Source organism: Diadema setosum, chromosome 11 (genome assembly GCF_964275005.1).
Source record: "Diadema setosum chromosome 11, eeDiaSeto1, whole genome shotgun sequence".
NCBI classification, from domain to species: domain Eukaryota; kingdom Metazoa; phylum Echinodermata; class Echinoidea; order Diadematoida; family Diadematidae; genus Diadema; species Diadema setosum.
In genome coordinates, this window is record NC_092695.1 from 6,458,034 (window position 1) to 6,475,972 (window position 17,939).

Below are 17,939 nucleotides of genomic sequence, written 5' to 3' on the forward strand. Positions count from 1 at the left end.
TTTTTGTGACACGTGTTTGTGTGATTGAATGTGTGTGTGTGCGTGTGTGTGTGTGTGTGTGTGCTTGTGTTGCATCTGTCCTATGTAAATATGTTACTATTATACTTCTTGTTAATATGTTTAAAACTTTAGTATGTTTTGCTTTGTTTTATATGTTTATCCGGGACCCCTTTTTTACAAGCTCTGCTTCTTTTGGGGTCCCAAACCATTCATTATTCTTAATGCTGTATCCTTTTGTAAAATGTCAAATGTTTAATGAATTGGTTAAATAAACTTGAAACTTGATAACCAAGATGGGTAAAATACACGCGCGCAAACACACCCACACACACACACACACACACACACACACACACACAAACACAAAAATGCACGATTTCTCATCACAATAGAATCTGTGATGATAATGGGATTATACAGGCCTAATAGGACTACGTCTGAACTTGTCTTTGTAGTCCTATAATGTATACTGTGACAGATTATAAGCCTATAGGGGGCCTTCTTTTCCGAATATCCATCTTGGGAATGGAATAACTATATAATATTATGTTCCCTTCTAAGTCTGCGAAAGATATATAGGCCCTATATATCATATACATCACTCATTAAAAAAAAGAAGCTGCAATTACAGCACAGCTGGGCCTATATTCCATAAGACATCGTTGCCATGTACAGGCCTAGGTATTTTCTCGAATTTAAAGGGATGGTATATTACTGGTTGAGATGGGGATTTAGCTTTTAATTTTTTTGTGAGATACTTAGAAACCACTTTGGGAAATGTTAATGAGCATACCTGACCATTTGAATTGGAATTCATGTATAGAATTGATAGAAATGTTATAATGTTTGTTAGTGTTAAATATTATTGTTGATACTGGCGCATTAATCGCACAGATGTTATTTGTATTGTATGTTCTTAAAATTGTGATTTGTAACTTTCGATGTATACCTGCAGTTATCTAAAGGGATAATTGACCTGGTTATGTATAAACATTTTCTTGAATAAAGAAATGATTCAATTAAAAAAAAAATATTTGATGAAAATCAGTTTTGAAATGGCTGAGATATCCATAGATCCATAGATATCCAAAACATAGGTGAAACAAAGCGATCCTATAAAAAAAGATGGGTCCCACCCGATCAGTTTGTTTTGATATGTCGGCCATTTCAAAACCCATTTTCATCAAATAAACTTGAAATTCCTCTTAGAATATATGCTCTATCATATTTCTTAAGAGGTTTCTAACTATCTCACAAAGCAAAGTTGGAAACCTGAAGTCCCATCTCAACTAAAACTATACAATCTAGCAAGAAAGTCAAGAAAGATGGGCATCCTCGCAATAAGTATGGAGATTTCTTAAGGAGTTTGAGAGGAAAGTCAATATTTCCTACGAATATAAATATAGACCTACATGCATGGCGCAGGGTGCGAAAGTCGTAAGAGGAGGAAGAAAAGTGCACTTAAGCAATGTTAAGTTCGATGATAACTTTTGTAAGTGAAAGAGAGTGATATTTGTTATTCCGAAGGTTCGTTAATCTGAAAATGAAAATCATGTTCGTATTCCGAAACACATGCACAAAATCCGTAATCCTGTCATGTTGGTTAATCTGGAGTGGGCCTAGAGTTTGTTATCTAAATCGAACATTATTTTTGTTACATTATTACCAAGGACAAGGTTCCGTAGAATGTTATAATTAATCTGAACTAAATTTGTTTAGTCCGAAAATAAAATACACCCAAGGTTCACTAAATGGAAGGTTCGTTTAATTATCCTCAGAAAAAAAAAGTATATAGGGATCGTTATTCCGAAGGTTGTTTTATCAAGCTTTAATTCTTAATCCGATTATAAGAAATAAAGTTCTTTAATCCGAAAAATGAATAAAAGGTGCATTCTAACGAACCTTCGGAATTACGAACCTTATTTCGTAGGGATTGAATATTGAAACTTTGATTTTCCGTAGGCCTAATAGGCCTATAAATTCAATATAAACAGTTTATTTGATTTTTCGATTAACGAAATTAAACATTTTTGAACTGAACGATCCTTTATATTTCACTGCTGGAATTAGAACTTTGAGTTCTCTTTCTTATTAACTTTGAGTTCTCTTTCTTATTCGCCATACCCATTTTTTTAACCTATTTTCTTTGTTATGTAAGATTTGTCTAAGTGATCCATATAGATTCACTTGTGCCACCGCCATAGACCTTTCACCTTCTTATCCTTCTCGCCTTTTCCCTGGTCTTTTCCTGTTTTCATGTCTCTTTCTGTTTTTCCTTCCAAGATAATTCCTTCTTTTCCTTCACTTTGTTTGTTTTTTTTTATTTGTGTTTGTTTGTCTGTCTGTTTGAGTGTTTGTTTGTATACAGTATGTATGTGTGTGTATTTTGTTTTGATCTAACAACTTGCTTCCTTGCTTTTATGTCCATAAACGAGGAGAGTGCATCTGCAAAATACAAGCCGGGCTTTTCAGCACGTCTTCTTCTATTCCTGCAACTTTAATTTTAATTCAGTTTCATCTGTGATACGTATTGTGTTGTTAATTTCACGTATTTTTCTTCGTTAGTACATTGATATTGTGTTATTTTGTGTATCATGAAGATGTTTTGCATCGCTGGAAATGAAACAAATAAAATTGAGTTAGATTAGATTCAATTAACTTTCGGAATAACGAACTGTATAGCTGACAAAAAAAAAAACATAATGGTAGGGCCTATATTAGTATATAATTATAGAACCTGACTGCATGGAACTTGACAAAAGTCGTGCAATCCAGTTGTGATTTTAATTTGTGAAATTTGTCATGGTTGAAGGCTGAGGGAATGTAGGAATTAATAATGTACATGTTAATGTCATTAACAAGTTGAGGGGATGTATAGGACCTATATTATGTTTCTCACTAATACAGGTGGAACTACTTGTGGAAGTCCCTTTACTATTGTCTATTTAGCATTCAACCCTGCGACATAGGTATTCAGCAACATAAACGACGAATGGATTTAAACAAAACTTTAAAAATTGTACGGCAATATGAATTGTGTACGTTAATTCACTAGACACATAGGACTTATATGTTTTAGCATATTGTTTAACTATGAGTGGATAGGCTCTACTTGACATGCAGGCTCCTGTACCTCTGCATTGATAGATGACAAAACGCCTTATTATAGGCCTATCAACATAATCCATGAGTAACTGATTGTGAGTGATTGTGTACTATTCAGGTTTAAAAAAAAAGTAATTCGTGGTAATCTCTTTTTTTTTCTTCTTCTTCACATCGTTGTATATATAACGTGAATGATATATTCATGAAAGGGGCCGGGGAACACGCACGCTTTGGAAGAAACGGGATTAAATGATTAAAAAGAAATAAGATCACAATCGCAAAAGAAAACCTTTGACTGTATCGACGGTTTCTTTCCATGGAAGATGAGGGAGGGAGATGACAGCTAAAAAAGAAAAGAAAAGAAAAAAAGAGCTCAGAACAAAACAAAATATCCCCTATTAGGGTCCTACAACTATTCGCCGTATGGATACGCCCTCTGAATAAATCACCCAACCAACGGCGAGCAGCATATACGTTAGGCCACCCTAAATATTTGTGTGTGTGTGTGTGTGTGTGTTTGCTTGTTTGTTTGTTTGTTTGTTTGTTTCGTAGTCTTTAATGATCCTAATAATCATATCACAATCTATCAGGCCTGAAAATATAAATCGCGCGATGTAAAACCACCCTGGTGAAACAAAGCATAATATACAACAGCATTATTTATGAAAGAGAACAAGAGACACAGTTCGAGCTCTTGAATTATCTCAAACAATAAGCATCATAGGCCCTACCTATATGTTACCTATACGAGGTAGTTTTGCGAAGCAATTGCAGTTGATATCTTGCAGGGTAAAAGTCAGTAGTTGTTATTTTGCAGGGTTAAAGGTCAGCAGGCAATATTCGTTCGCCTCTGCCGGTTTTCTGCCTTGCAAGAGAAAAATGCAGAAGAATAGAAAAACAAGGGATAGTTTTTTCGCTTTAAAGGAGACCTCCGGATAATTTTCAGATTTTTACATTTTAACAACTGTAAATTAGTTATACAGAGGACAGAGTTTCAGAATTTGTGATGATTAGGATGAAAAATGAGAATATTTTCAAAATTTAGAACAAATTGCAATGAACAAGGATGATGACATGGCAGAGTCACCATAAGAATGCATGAGTTGGGGCTCAAGGAAGCAGAACAAAAGAAGAAGGCATGCATAGATTATACACAGGTGAACTCGCAAGCAAGCGGTATTGTAATGGAATTACACTGCTACATTTCTGAAATATGTGAACCTCCTATGTCATCATCCTTGTTCAGTGTAATTTGTTTAAGGTTTTTCAAAGTATTGTTTCTCTGCTCAAGAACCACAATAAATTCCACAAATCTATACATGGAGTTGTCGATTTATGTACTACATGATGTCAAATTATGAAAATCGTCTAATATCCCTTTAAGTCAGGGATGACGCTACGTGATTTCGTTTGTTTGTTTTTAAAATGAGGGGCCGCCGACTTCGTTGAAGCAGAGACTCCTATTATGGCAAGCCGTTTGTGTAAAAAGTCGATAAACTCTGTTTTTCACGGATAAACTCTGTTTATCACTTGATAAACTGAGTTTATCAACTGATAAACAGAGTTTATCAGAAAAACTGTGTTTATCAATTGACAAACATTGTTTTTCAAGAAAACTGAGTTTATCAAGTGATAAACAGAGTTTATCAGAAAAACTGTTTATCAGTTGATAAACTCAGTTTATCAGAAAAACTGTGTTTATCAGTTGATAAACACTGTTTATCAAGTGATAAACAGAATTTATCAGAAAAACTGTGTTTATCAGTTGATAAACACTGTTTATCAGTTGATAAACACTGTTTATTAAGTGATAAACACAGTTTATCAGAAAAACTGGGTTTATCAACTGATAAACATTGTTTTTCAAGAAAAACTCTGTTTATCAGAGAAAAACAGAGTTTATCGGAAAAACTCTGTCTATCCACTGATAAACACAGTTTTTCCGATAAACTCTGTTTATCAATGATAAACTGAGTTTATCAACTGATAAACACAGTTTTCCGATAAACTCTGTTTATCACTTGATAAACTGAGTTTATCAACTGATAAACACAGTTTTCTGATAAACTCTGTTTATCACTTGATAAACTCAGTTTATCAGAGAAAAGCAGAGTTATTCAAACCTTCTCGGTAGTGCATGGGCGCTAGCAGCATTTAATACGCAGAGCCGTCTGCTCTGTTAATACGTACATGTACGTATAGATCTACAGCTAGTGATGATACGTACATGTACGTAGATCTACAGCTAGTGATGCCATACACGGCACTTTATGTGCACGCGCGGCCAGCCGGGAAGCGAGCAGCTGCCGGGAAGTGAACAGGTATAAGTAGCGCAGCGATACATTGCAAGCGCTAGCGCTGCGATTATTATCAATGAGCAGAACATATCAAACAGTGAAAACGCCCTCTCTTGTGGAGAGATAAATAACTCTGCTTATCAAAAGTGAAAAACTCTGTTTATCAACTGATAAACTGAGTATATCAGAAAAACTGTGTTTATCAACTGATAAACACAGTTTTTCTTTGATAAACTGTGTTTATCAACTGATAAACACTGTTTTTCTGAGAAACTCAGTTTATCAAGTGATAAACTCAGTTTATCAGATTGATAAACTCTGTTTATCAATTGATAAACAGAGTGTATCACTGATAAACGGTTTGTGCCGAAAGGGTGGGTTGGGTGGTGGCGCGTCGCGTTAATGGGAACACCACCCTTCGTCCAAAGCCCCCCTCCCCCCCCCCCCCCCCGGTTTTGCCGAAAGGGTGCGTTGGGAGCGTTGGGTCGCGTCGCGTTGACTGGAACCACAGTAAACCCACACCCTTCGTCCAAAGCCCCCCCCCCCCCCCCCCCCCGGTTTTGCCGAAAGGGTGCGTTGGTACTTTTTCTCATGTAATATTAAAAGACGAGTTTTGAATTTATATTTAACCTTCAAACAACCATTTCAAAGAGGCCATCGTCCGGATCGGTTTACACTTTATTACCACTTGGTCTACAGCCAGTTGGTCTAATAGACTGTTTGATATCAGTTGGTCTAATAACCAGTTGCTCTAGTCATCATTTCGTCCAATTACTGTTTGGTCTAATTGTTATTTGGTTTAATTACTATTTGGTCTACAGTCAATTCGTCTAGTAACAGCCATTTGGTCTATTTTTGGTCTAACACCAATTTATATCATCAAATACCGATTTGGTCTATTATGAGTTGGTCTAATTCCATTTCGTCTAATCATCAAATGGTCTAAAATAAAACCAAATTTGTCCAATATAAATTTGGTGTACACATCATTAATTTTGGTCCATTGTATATAATATGCCCAGTTGGTCTAGCCTCTGTCTATCATCATTTAGTCTAGTCTACACCCATTTAGTCTAATAACCATTGATCTTATTGTCATTTGGTCTAATAGCCAGCCTCCTGGTCTAATCAGGTACCATTTGGTCCAATCATCGTTTCGTCTATATGACCAACTGGGCTATTTTTTTTTTTTGGGGGGGGGGGGCGGGGGGGTGGGCCCTTTTTATTGATGTGTACACCAAATTTATATTGGACAAATTTGGTTTTATTTTAGACCATTTGATGATTACACGAAATGGAATTAGACTAACTCATAATAGACCAAAAATAGACCAAATGGCTATTATTAGACGAATTGACTGTAGACCAAATAGTAATTAAACCAAATAACAATTAGACCAAACAGTAATTGGACGAAAGGATAACTAGACCAACTGGTTATTTAGACCAACTGATATTAAACAGTCTATTAGACCAACTGGCTGCAGACCAAGTGGTAATAGAGTGTAAACCGATCCGGACGATAGCCTCTTTGAAATGGTTGTTTGAAGGTTAAATATAAATTCAAAACTCGTCTTTTAATATTACATGAGAAAAAGTACCGACGCACCCTTCCGGCAAAACCGGGGGTGGGGGGGGGGGGGGGGGGGGGGGGGGCTTTGGACGAAGGGTGTGGTTCCAGTCAACGCGACGCGACCCAACGGTCCCAACGCACCCCTTTCGGCAAAACCGGGGGGGGGGGGGGGGCTTTGGACGAAGGGTGGTGTTTCCATTAACGCGACGCGCCACCACCCAACCCACCTTTTTGGACGAAGGGTGTGGTTCCAGTCAACGCGACGCGACCCAACGGTCCCAACGCACCCCTTTCGGCAAAACCGGGGGGGGGGGGGGGGGGGGGGGCTTTGGACGAAGGGTGGTGTTTCCATTAACGCGACGCGCCACCACCCAACCCACCTTTTCGGCACAAGCCCTGATAAACACAGTTTATCAGAAAAACTGTGTTTATCAGTTGATAAACTCAGTTTATCAAAGAAAAACTGTTTATCAGTTGATAAACACTGATAAACAGTGTTTATCAACTGATAAACACAGTTTTTAAACACTGATAAACAGTGTTTATCAACTGATAAACACAGTTTTTCTTTGATAAACTGAGTTTATCAACTGATAAACACTGTTTTTCTGATAAACTCAGTTTATCAAGTGATAAACACTGTTTATCAGATTGATAAACTCTGTTTATCAATTGATAAACAGAGTTTATCGCTGATATGCACAGCTTATCAGAAAAACTGTGTTTATCAGTAGTTGATAAACTCAGTTTATCAAAGAAAAACTATGTTTATCAGTTGATAAACACTGTTTTTCACTGACAAACAGAGTTTATCGACTTTTTACACAAACGGCTTGCCATAGACTCCGATTCATTTTTTTTTTTTATATGATGGGGGGGGGAGGCATTTCATTGGCTTCTTCTTCTTTCTTTTTTTTCTTTTCCTTTTAAGCCACTTCAGGGGTTAATCTGTAGACAAGCAAAAAAAAAAAGAAAAAAAAAAAGAAAAGGTCTTTGCCATTTTCGGGTGACACTTCTTTCCTGAAATCGCCTGACAATTAAGCAGCAAAAAAAAAAAAAAAAAAAAAAAAAAAAAAAGTAAGTGTGTGTGTGTGTGTGTGACTTTTTTTTAATGTAGTGCCTATTGTGCTCTTCATAAGTGAGTGGAGTAATAGATTATGTCTGACATATGTCAATATTTTTGGTGCACGTCACGAGACCGACGTCCATAAGTCATACATCCCACGAGTTAATTATACAGCCATGAGTCATACAGCCCACGAGTTATACAGCTACGAGTCATATAATTAAACAACCAATATACGGTGTACTATATAGTGTCGAACTATGACACGTGAGCTGTATGACTCATGGACCTGTTTTCAATGTCGAACTCGTACGTGGGCTCAATGACTCGTGGGTGTCGGCCTCGTGGGATGACCCCAATATTTTCTCGTGAAACTTATCAGTGGGATCGAGGTTAAATGTGTTGAAGAGAAATTTTTGCAGTTTTAATTGAAAAATGGACTTGTTTGTGTTTTGAATTGTTTTTGCTCATGTATACGTACATCCATAGTTTGAGTTATTTCCCGAATGATTGAATGAAATCAATAAATATCAAGGGGAAAAGTGTGTGTGTGTGTGTGTGGGGGGGGGGGGGGGGTTATTGGCTCACGCCCTCTAAATGAATTACCGGTACATAGTAGGCCTACACACTGTACTAGTACTAAGTGTTACAAAAAAACATTTCCCACTTTTGATGCTTAATAGCTCGAAAACTATCAGATAAAACTGTCATTGATGTGAGTAATAGCTGAATAGTGTACAATCTAGTTGGAGGTGATTTAATATGAAAACTTGCATCAACGGAAATCCATGATTAATTTCAAAGTTATAGTTCCGAGATTTTGGTCAAATTTTAACCCTTTGTTCAAAATCTGAACTTTACAAGGAACTAATGATGTGTAGGCCCTATATGTGAGTGTGTACTAATAGCAAGGAGGTACCTCCTTGCTAATAGGAACAATTTTATAGTGACCTGAACAATGGACATGGATACCACCTGTTCAGAGCTCTGCTCCAAAGCACATGGTGGATTGCTCTGTGCACTGCTAGTCCAAATTCCTAGCAAAAGGGTAGAAATGCATGCACATGAAAAAAGTAGCACATGTTTCCATGTGCTTGCATACACCACATTTCAAAATGGTTTTAAGACTAGCCCATAGTCTTCTTGCATTTTACGAATCCTTGATTCCCTTGATTGTATGTTTCATTTTGGAGAAAGGGATTTTGTTAATTCTCAGACCCAGGTGATGTATTCACGGTATACATACGGTGCATATATAATATATTTGTAATTGATTACATAAACTGCAGGTGCCAAGGGAAACAATTTGATTTGCATATTACGCGCGGCGGACCGCTCCAGTGTGAACAGCGTGCCGCTGCGGCAGAGTTTAGCGGCAAACCGCTGCCGCTGCCGCTGCCGCAAAACCGCTCCAATGTGAACGCCCTTTACGTTTACACGGGCCTCCGCGTGTTCATTCGAAAACACAGCTGCACCCAAACAGATGCACGTGAGCAGGCGCAAGGCTGCTAGCGCGGGCCCGGGGAAGCTGCATTTATTGACGGGCATGCAGTGGCGCAGAGTACTTAGATATCCCCACGTACATTGTACGTATGTACGTACGTAGAGTTCACACCATTCCACAGCTTGCAAAGCCAAAAAGAGGACCCGACAGTGATTCCAGGAAGCGCGGTAAGGAGCTTGGGGTTGTGTTGGTGGTACAGTATCAATAATCTTACCCTTGGGATAGCTGCAAGAGGAAACGAGAAGTAGATGCACTACGCCACTATGGCACTACTGCACTCCACTACTACACTAGTCGTGCTTACTATCCAAACAATTTGTGTCGGCTGAGCTCCATACAGGAAGGGCCCCTATTCACCTTATACTATGGATGTGCATGAGTCATAAAGTTTCTACCACTTGACTTTTTGTATTTATTTTTTTTTTTAATTCTTTATATTCGGGTCATCAAATAGCTCTTTCGCGATCGTTTTACATAGACCAGGGACATCTTTTATGCATTGAAAAACGTAAAGCTAGGAGGCCTAGCTAGAGGCCAGAGCCTAACGTAACGTTAGACCATGTGTGCAAGTTGAAAAACCTTAATTTATAAAAAAATGTATGAGTAGAATTACATTTACAGAGAATCATAGCGATAGGATTCTGTTTTCAGTGAGCAGCAGTGCAGAGTAGGTCAAATGTAAAATGAAGAAGTGCATGTTTTTCTACATAAACAGTAGGCCTAGGGGATCTCCACGGGGGTGCATGGGGCACGTGCCCCGCCCTTTTTTAATTACTTTTGAAATAAAAGAAATACAAAGAAAATGAAAGGGGGCATGCATGTGTACCCTTTTTCATTGTTTAAAGGCACATACATGTACGTAGACCCGGTGGTTTAGTCAAAATCAAATGCTTATGTGAGCAGATGGCGCAAGTTTTTGCAGAGACCCACATAGACCTATATGCTATCGACTTCTCTTTGGCGCTTATGCTTTAATTAACCCATTTCCAGGAGTCTGAAGAAGTCCAATCCACTGACGTAGTCAGTGGTCAGATCACAGTTCGGCTCATGATTCGTCTTAGGGGATGACAGCTTTAGCAAATTTTTTTTGTGATGTCATAATAAGGAGCACATATGCACGCACCCTGGCATTACTACAGACTGCGTGATGCGCAGCAGAGAAGACAACAAAGGCAACGTTACCTAGCATCACCGTAGATGTGGTGTTTACTCCTGATGACGGCTCAACTTCGGCAATCTTCGTATCGATGCTAACGTGATTGGCCATCCAACAGTGGCCCCCACAATGCCGGTCTCTTTAAACCATCTTTGTCAGCCACTTGTAGTGGCATCAGAAAATTGCACTGAAGTGTTTGTCCTTAGGGGTCGTTCACAATTATCACCATTTTCACAAGTGTACAAATCATACACTTTTCAAGACCCCCACCCTCCCCCATTAAAGTGTACGAAGAAAAATGTTGATTTTTTTTTTCGCATTATTTTCATGTGTTCAGTTCTTGCTTGCCGTTGGTCTGCCTTTTTTTTTTTCAGTTTGTGTTGACATTTTTCGAAATTGGAAAGCATACGCCGGGTGTTGACCCCCTCCCCCCAGCGTACGGTTTGTACGCTTGTGAAAATGTTGATAATTGTGAACGGCCCCCTTACAGTAATTGTTGCTTGTCAGTTGATGATGAAACCTGGAAGTGGCACAAGAAACAAACAAAAAAATGCGTAGGAGCCTTTTTTTTTTTTTTTTTTTTGCTTGTCAGTTGAAATGGCACCAGAAATGTTTTTGGTGCCCACCCCCCCCCCCCCTTAATTCTTTTGTTAACCCACATCGCTCGCATGTAGATCCGGTCTATAGATACTGTGCATTCGTAGACCATATCCGCCCACCGTATTGACTTTTCCTCAGCCCATGAATGTAGTTCTAGCACAATGGCAGGATTTTCCTTGCACTCATGCTCTCACGTAAACTAAACCTAAAAGGTCTAGAACAATAGATCCCGTTATACTTGAAGCAGAACCAGAACTTCAGTTGCATTGAAAAAAGTTTAATTCTTGAAAAAGAAAATGATAAAAATCAAACCTATATGGAGTATACTGTGTTCCAGTTCAGAAATTCAGTGTATACGTGAAGTAGGATCCACGGTTCAGTGACCCAGAGGTTATTAATGACTGCGACCTGTTCTTCAATCACTTGAAAAGGCAGAATGGAGACTCCTCCTCGACCTCACAAGAATCTTCCCGACAAAACTGCAGAGGAAATTGCTGCTGTTACCCCAACCAGGAACAAGAACAGGAAAGGCACAATAGAGTAAGTTCTAATTTGTTTTGTCTTATTTTGTCTGTGGTGGGTCCAGTGTGTCAGGAAGTATCATAGATCGTTCATTTCGATTACAGAACAAAATCTGGACATATGGTAGATCTATAGAAGAAGAGCACATCATTTAAGTGTGAGGAGAGTAAAAAAAAATGCAGAATTTTTAGTTTTGAGTTGAAGCCTTGTGCTGTCATTGCATGACAACGGCCACAATTATTTTTGTGCAGGAATGTATAGTAAGAGAATGTTGATTAGAGAATTTCACATGTCGTTATATTTCTATAGCACACAGAAAGAGCACTTGTCTCATATAGAAGGCAGGATATAGTATCATGAAAATATGTCATGGATAAGCAGAAAGAATGTGTACTTTTCATATTTCATATTTAGACATTGTTAAAGGACAAGTTCACCTTCATTAACATAAGGATTAAGAGAATGCAGCAATATTAGAACACATCAGTGAAAGTTTGAGGAAAATTGGACAATCGATGCAAAAGTTATGAATTTTTAAAACTTTTGTGTTGGAACTGCTGGATGAGGAGACTACTAAGGCTCATGATGTCATATGAGTACAACAGTATAAAGAAAATGTAAAGAAAATTCAACATATTTTCACTTTTTTCGCATAATAAAAGAACACTTGACTTGCCTCTTTCTAAGGGCAGTGGGAATAATATCATCCATAACATATGTCAGTAAGGAGTCAAGGGAATGTGTACTTTTTTTCAAAAGATGAAATTTTGTGAAATTCTTTTTATATTTTCCTGATATTGTTGTACGCATATGACATCATACACTGCAGCAGTTGTCTCATCCAGCGGTGACTGCACAAAAACTTCAAAAATTCATAACTTTTGAACGGATTGTCCGATTTTTCTCAAACTTTCAATGATGTGTTCTACTAATATTGCTGCATTCACTCAATCCTTATGTTAATGAAGGTGAACTTGTCCTTTAATGAATGTCATTTTAACTTGTGTATTTATATTCGTGGCCATTTTCAAGATGCATGGGAGCTTTTCATTATTTTTTTTCCCCTTTGTGTGTATGTAGGTAACAAAAGCACTAAAAAATGATGTGATTTTTTCATCTTAATTATCATATATGATATGCAGGGACGCAAAAGTTTCAAAGAGAGCTGACTACCTTCCCTGGGACGACTACTTCATGGGTGTAGCATTTTTGTCAGCGCAGCGGAGCAAAGATCCAAACTCTCAGGTAAGTTAAGGATAAACAACGGTAGGACGAACATTCAAGCAGCTTCACTACCCTTCATGTACATTAATAGTAGCTCACTGACCACAAACACACTCGCCCTTTCACCTCTTCTCCCCCCCCCCCCCCCGAAAAAGTATGAATAAATCGGTAAAGTGGGCACCAGAAATAGCTGAAGTATTATTGCTTTTTATTGTTATTATTATTGTTATTATTATCATTAGTAGTAGTAGTAGTACTTACTTGTAATAGTTGTAGTAGTAGTAGTAGTATTCATTCTTTAGCAATTTCCTTGTCTGCCAAGGCATGTTACATGAAGATATTTAAATTGTATATGATTTGTTTGTTCATGCAAACACACACAACACACACACACAAACCACACATGATGTGTAAAACGAAAAATAACAAAAAGAAAAAAAGGGGTCAAACATCAGCCCTTGGAAGAAGTGTGCTTGGTTTTGTTGAATATTTTAATCTGGACATATTCCTCTGGCTACTGAATATACAGTGGCAAGGTAATTGATTCAGTTTTCTGTTTGGTCTTTCTTACCATGCCACCAGGTTGGAGCATGTATTGTAAATGAAGAAAAAAAGATTGTGGGCATCGGATACAACGGCATGCCAAATGGATGCAGCGATGATGAGTTGCCATGGACACGGACTCACGACGACTGGTTGGAGACGAAATATCCATATGGTAAGACGAGCAGGATGACACCCTGATCTTCTTTTGTGGGTAGAATTGGACTGTGGAGCTTGACTTATTTATCATGGTTACTAAAGGAAGCAAGCTATCTAATTCCTTATAACTGCCTCTCTGTGCTATATATTTTTGAGTTCCTCTGCGTCAAGGCAACCTTGATTTCAAGGAGTTTCTTCAAATTTTGTGTACCATCACAGTCAAGTCAAAAAAAGTCACGGAGGGTTTTGCCCAGAAGCTTGATAGTGAAAAAAGAAACTTGCATTGTTTTTATGCCTCCGCCACGAAGTGGTGCCGGGGGCATTATGTTTTCGGGTTGTCCGTCCATACGTCCGTCCGTCCGCTTTCGTTTACGCGATAACTTGAGTAATATGTGCTGGAATTTTACCAAACTTGGTCCAAGTATGAAGTATGATGGGGCAATTATTTGATTACATTTTGGGTGAAATCGGCTAAAGGTCAAAGGTCAAGGTCAAATCATGAAATTGTATCCGTTTACGCAATAACTCGAAACTGGATGGAGCAAATTTCACCAAACTTTGTTGGAGGATGATGTATGATGGGACAATTACTTGATTAGTTTTTCAGTGAAATCGAACAGAGGTCAAAGGTCAAAGATCAAGGTCAAATCCTAAAATTTACCTGTTTACGTGATAACTCAAAATTGGATGAAGTATCTTTCACCAAACTTCGTCCAAGGATGATGTATGATGGGACAATTAGTTGAGTAGAGTTTAGTGACATTGGCAAGAGGTCAAAGGTCAAAAGGACAAGGTCAAATGCTACAAATGTTGCAATTTCCCCCATATCTATGCAATGCCCAAAGGTATTTTCTTGAAACTTGGTGTGGACATGTACTACTGCGTAAAGATTCTCCAGAGAGAGTTTCATGTCATAAGGTCAAAGGTCAAAAGGTCAACGGTTAGGTGAAAATGTTGCAATATTACTTTTCTCGCAAATGGTTCAATGTATCTTCGTGGAACTTGGTACATATGCATGTACTGTCTGGCAGGGATTATCTAGGGAATTTAGGGGTCATGGGTCAATAGTCGGGGGTCAAAGATCAAGGTCAACTCCTCAAAATTTTACTATTTCCCTCATATACTAGTATATGCAATGCTTGCATTATTAGTTTCAAAACTTAATACATGCATTACCTAATAGAGGTTCTCCGGGAAATTTCCAGCCAGAAGGTCAAAGGTCAAAGGTTAAGGGTCAAAGGCCAGGTTTCAATGCCCCCACCCAAAAAAAAAAAAAAAAACTATTTTGTACCGTCATCACACTCTTTCTTCGTACCTTGGAAATTACTTGTATTGTAAATTTCTTGTATGAAATTACATTGCCCATATTTACAAAAGGTGCAATCCTCAACAACCCCCAACAAACCCCTCCCCTAAACCCCTCCCCCAAAAGAGTAAAAGACAAAACACCTCCCCCCCAAAAAAAAAAAGGAAAACAACAAACACACACACCAAAATGGCAATAATAGAAATATGTGATGAACAAGTGATAAAGAGGAAATTTATTTCAGTTGCCTTGTGCACTTTCTGTGAGATTACAAAGATTTACTTCTTAACTATTTAGTCTTTGCAAAAAGGCTAAAATGATGAGTTGATCTAACATTCTTTGGTGTGATTATATGTTATAATGTTGTATTCTCCATGCCTATCACATGGAAAGGATATCAAGTGATTCTCACAATTGTTTAATTTCAGTCTGCCATGCCGAGCTCAATGCCATCATGAACAAAAATTCAGCGGATGTTAAAGGATGCACGATGTATGTCGCCCTCTTCCCCTGCAACGAATGTGCAAAAGTCATCATCCAGTCGGGCATCAAGAAAATCATCTTCCTCTCTGACAAGTATCACGACAAGCCCGTCATGGTGGCATCCAGGCGCATGCTCGATTACGCCAACGTGGAATACAGGTAAAGTGCCCCTTTAATCACAGAGTAAGCAAATAATCAGTCTCTAAGAATTTTGTGGTGCCTTAAACTTTAGTGAAGTTTGTGGGTTGACTGATACCAAATTACTGTATTTCTTATTATGCCACTTTTTTTTTTTGTTGATCACAAAATTTGTCTAAATTTCAAATTGTTGTATATGTCCCAATTCACAAAATATTATATACAGTAAACAATCACTAACATCACTAGATTTTGTGTTATATTTGATTCATAGACAGTAGCTTTGGGGTTTCTGGATGTAGAGGTTAGTGTAAAAACAAGAGTGACCCGATTTGAACTTAAATACAGCAGCTTTCACAAATTACAATACCCAAAACTCTCCCATTCGCTTTGTGAAAAAAAATAAAAAAATGAAAAAGTGAGCTCTTGAAAGATAATTGAACAACTGCAGCTTCTTTTCCTCCGATAGGTCATCATTTCAAGGTTTTTGTAACTCGACCAATATTTGTTGTTCAGTTGTGTGAAGATCAGACTACAAGGAAAATTCATGAAGATTAAAACACCATGAAGTATACCACAGTTACATACAGTAATTGGCATGTGAAGTTTACTCGTGATATAAGTGTTTTTTGTTTTCTGCTGAAAATTTGTGTATACTTTGTACATAGAACTTATGTACCCGCAGTATATGTGAAACAGCAACCGTCTTATTGATTGTACTCCATTCATTCAAGCTATCTTGAACATCTTGCAGGAAGGCATATTTAAGGAAGAAGTCAGCAAAAGCTTGCATGTCAACATAGATGAAATACTTTGGCCATCTGATTCTCATGAATAACAAAACCTTGCTCTGTGCACAATGATATTCTTCCTCCCCTGAATGAAATAAAACTTGTGCTGTTAAGCTTTGAGATCATTTATGTGAAAGATCTTCCATGAAGTTCTGCATAATATGAAGTTTTTTTTGGCACACAAGGCAAAAGAGTGAAATCCATGAAGTTTTTGTGTAAGTTAAGTGTTTTTGACATGGTGTTGTGTGTACAGGAAGCTGTCCTATTGAGCTGCATCATGTTCTGTTTAGATCTGGATCCCTCACCTGATATAAATGTTTATTCATGTCAGAATCATATGGCGATAGGCCCTAAGATAGGAAGAGGACATTTGGTGTGCCCCAAAGTTGAACTCTTCTCAACCTTAATACTGTCGTAAAAATCTGATTTTCAGGCAATTTACACCGTCGAAACAAGAGCTCACCATCGACTTTTACGCTTTGGACCCAGATGCCAGACCAACGATAGATGACGAAGTGTCCTCTTTAGTAAATGGAATTGATAGACTAGCATGAAAGGTGTAAGGTGATATGTACAGTATTATAAGAGATTATTTATAGTATCCCTCTGTGGAAGATATCAGTCAGAGTATACAGGGTAATAAGAGTGGTACTTTTAACTGTGTTTTGTAGTGCTTGAAGTTACCGGGTTTCAGAGAGGGTTAGTACTTGGCTAAAGACTATTGAAGACTATTCCCGAGTATACTTAGGCCGTTGTCGATGGGAAATGCATGTTGTCACAGAGCAAAAGCAGCTTGTCCTCAACTGGTTAAAATGATTATAGCATACAGTTGTAATTCTATCAGATGTTGCTCTATCATGTCTTTCATAGCAATACATGTATGTAACACAAACAGCACAAAATTAAAGTCACTGGACATGGTACATTTGTATGCCTTTTAGGTCTAAAGTGCTAATTTGTGGCTTGTTGGCCACATTGAGTTGGCCTCAACCATAAAAGCATTGTCAATATGACAGCATTTTCATGATAGGCAAAGGATCAGCAGGTTTAGAAACAGTGGTGTGACTGAAGGTAAACTTGATGGCGAGTTTATAGTTTGTGATGATATTTGTCTTTTATTTTACCTGTTAAAGGGATTGTAAAGTTTTGGTTGAGACCTAACGTTAGGTTTATAACATTTTTTTGGTGAGATAATGAGAAACCTCTTCTGAAATATGAAAGAGCATGTAATTTCAAGAAAGATTCAATGTTTATGTGATGAAAATTGGTCTTGAAATGGCTGAGATATCCAGAAAAGCGATCCTAATAAAATTGACAGGTCACAACTTTTATTAGAATCTCTTTATTTTACCTTGCTTTTAGATTTCAAAATCAATTTTCATCAAGTAAACTTTTGATTCCCCTTAGAATTATATGCTCTTTAACATTTCATAGAGTGGTTTCTAAATGTCTCGCAAAAGGTTTCAAGCTGA

The 17,939-nt window shown here is 37.8% G+C and overlaps 1 protein-coding gene across 1 annotated transcript; it reads left to right on the forward strand.

Annotated features, from left to right (window-relative positions):
* The first annotated feature begins 11,737 nt into the window (after positions 1-11,737).
* On the forward strand, positions 11,738-17,644 carry LOC140234847 (deoxycytidylate deaminase-like). Its single transcript, XM_072314892.1, has 5 exons — positions 11,738-11,841; positions 12,966-13,068; positions 13,630-13,765; positions 15,484-15,697; positions 16,901-17,644. Exons 1-5 carry the CDS (start codon positions 11,738-11,740, stop codon positions 17,019-17,021), a joined length of 678 nt encoding a protein of 225 aa, XP_072170993.1. The 3' UTR covers positions 17,022-17,644.
* Positions 17,645-17,939: the final 295 nt, after the last annotated feature.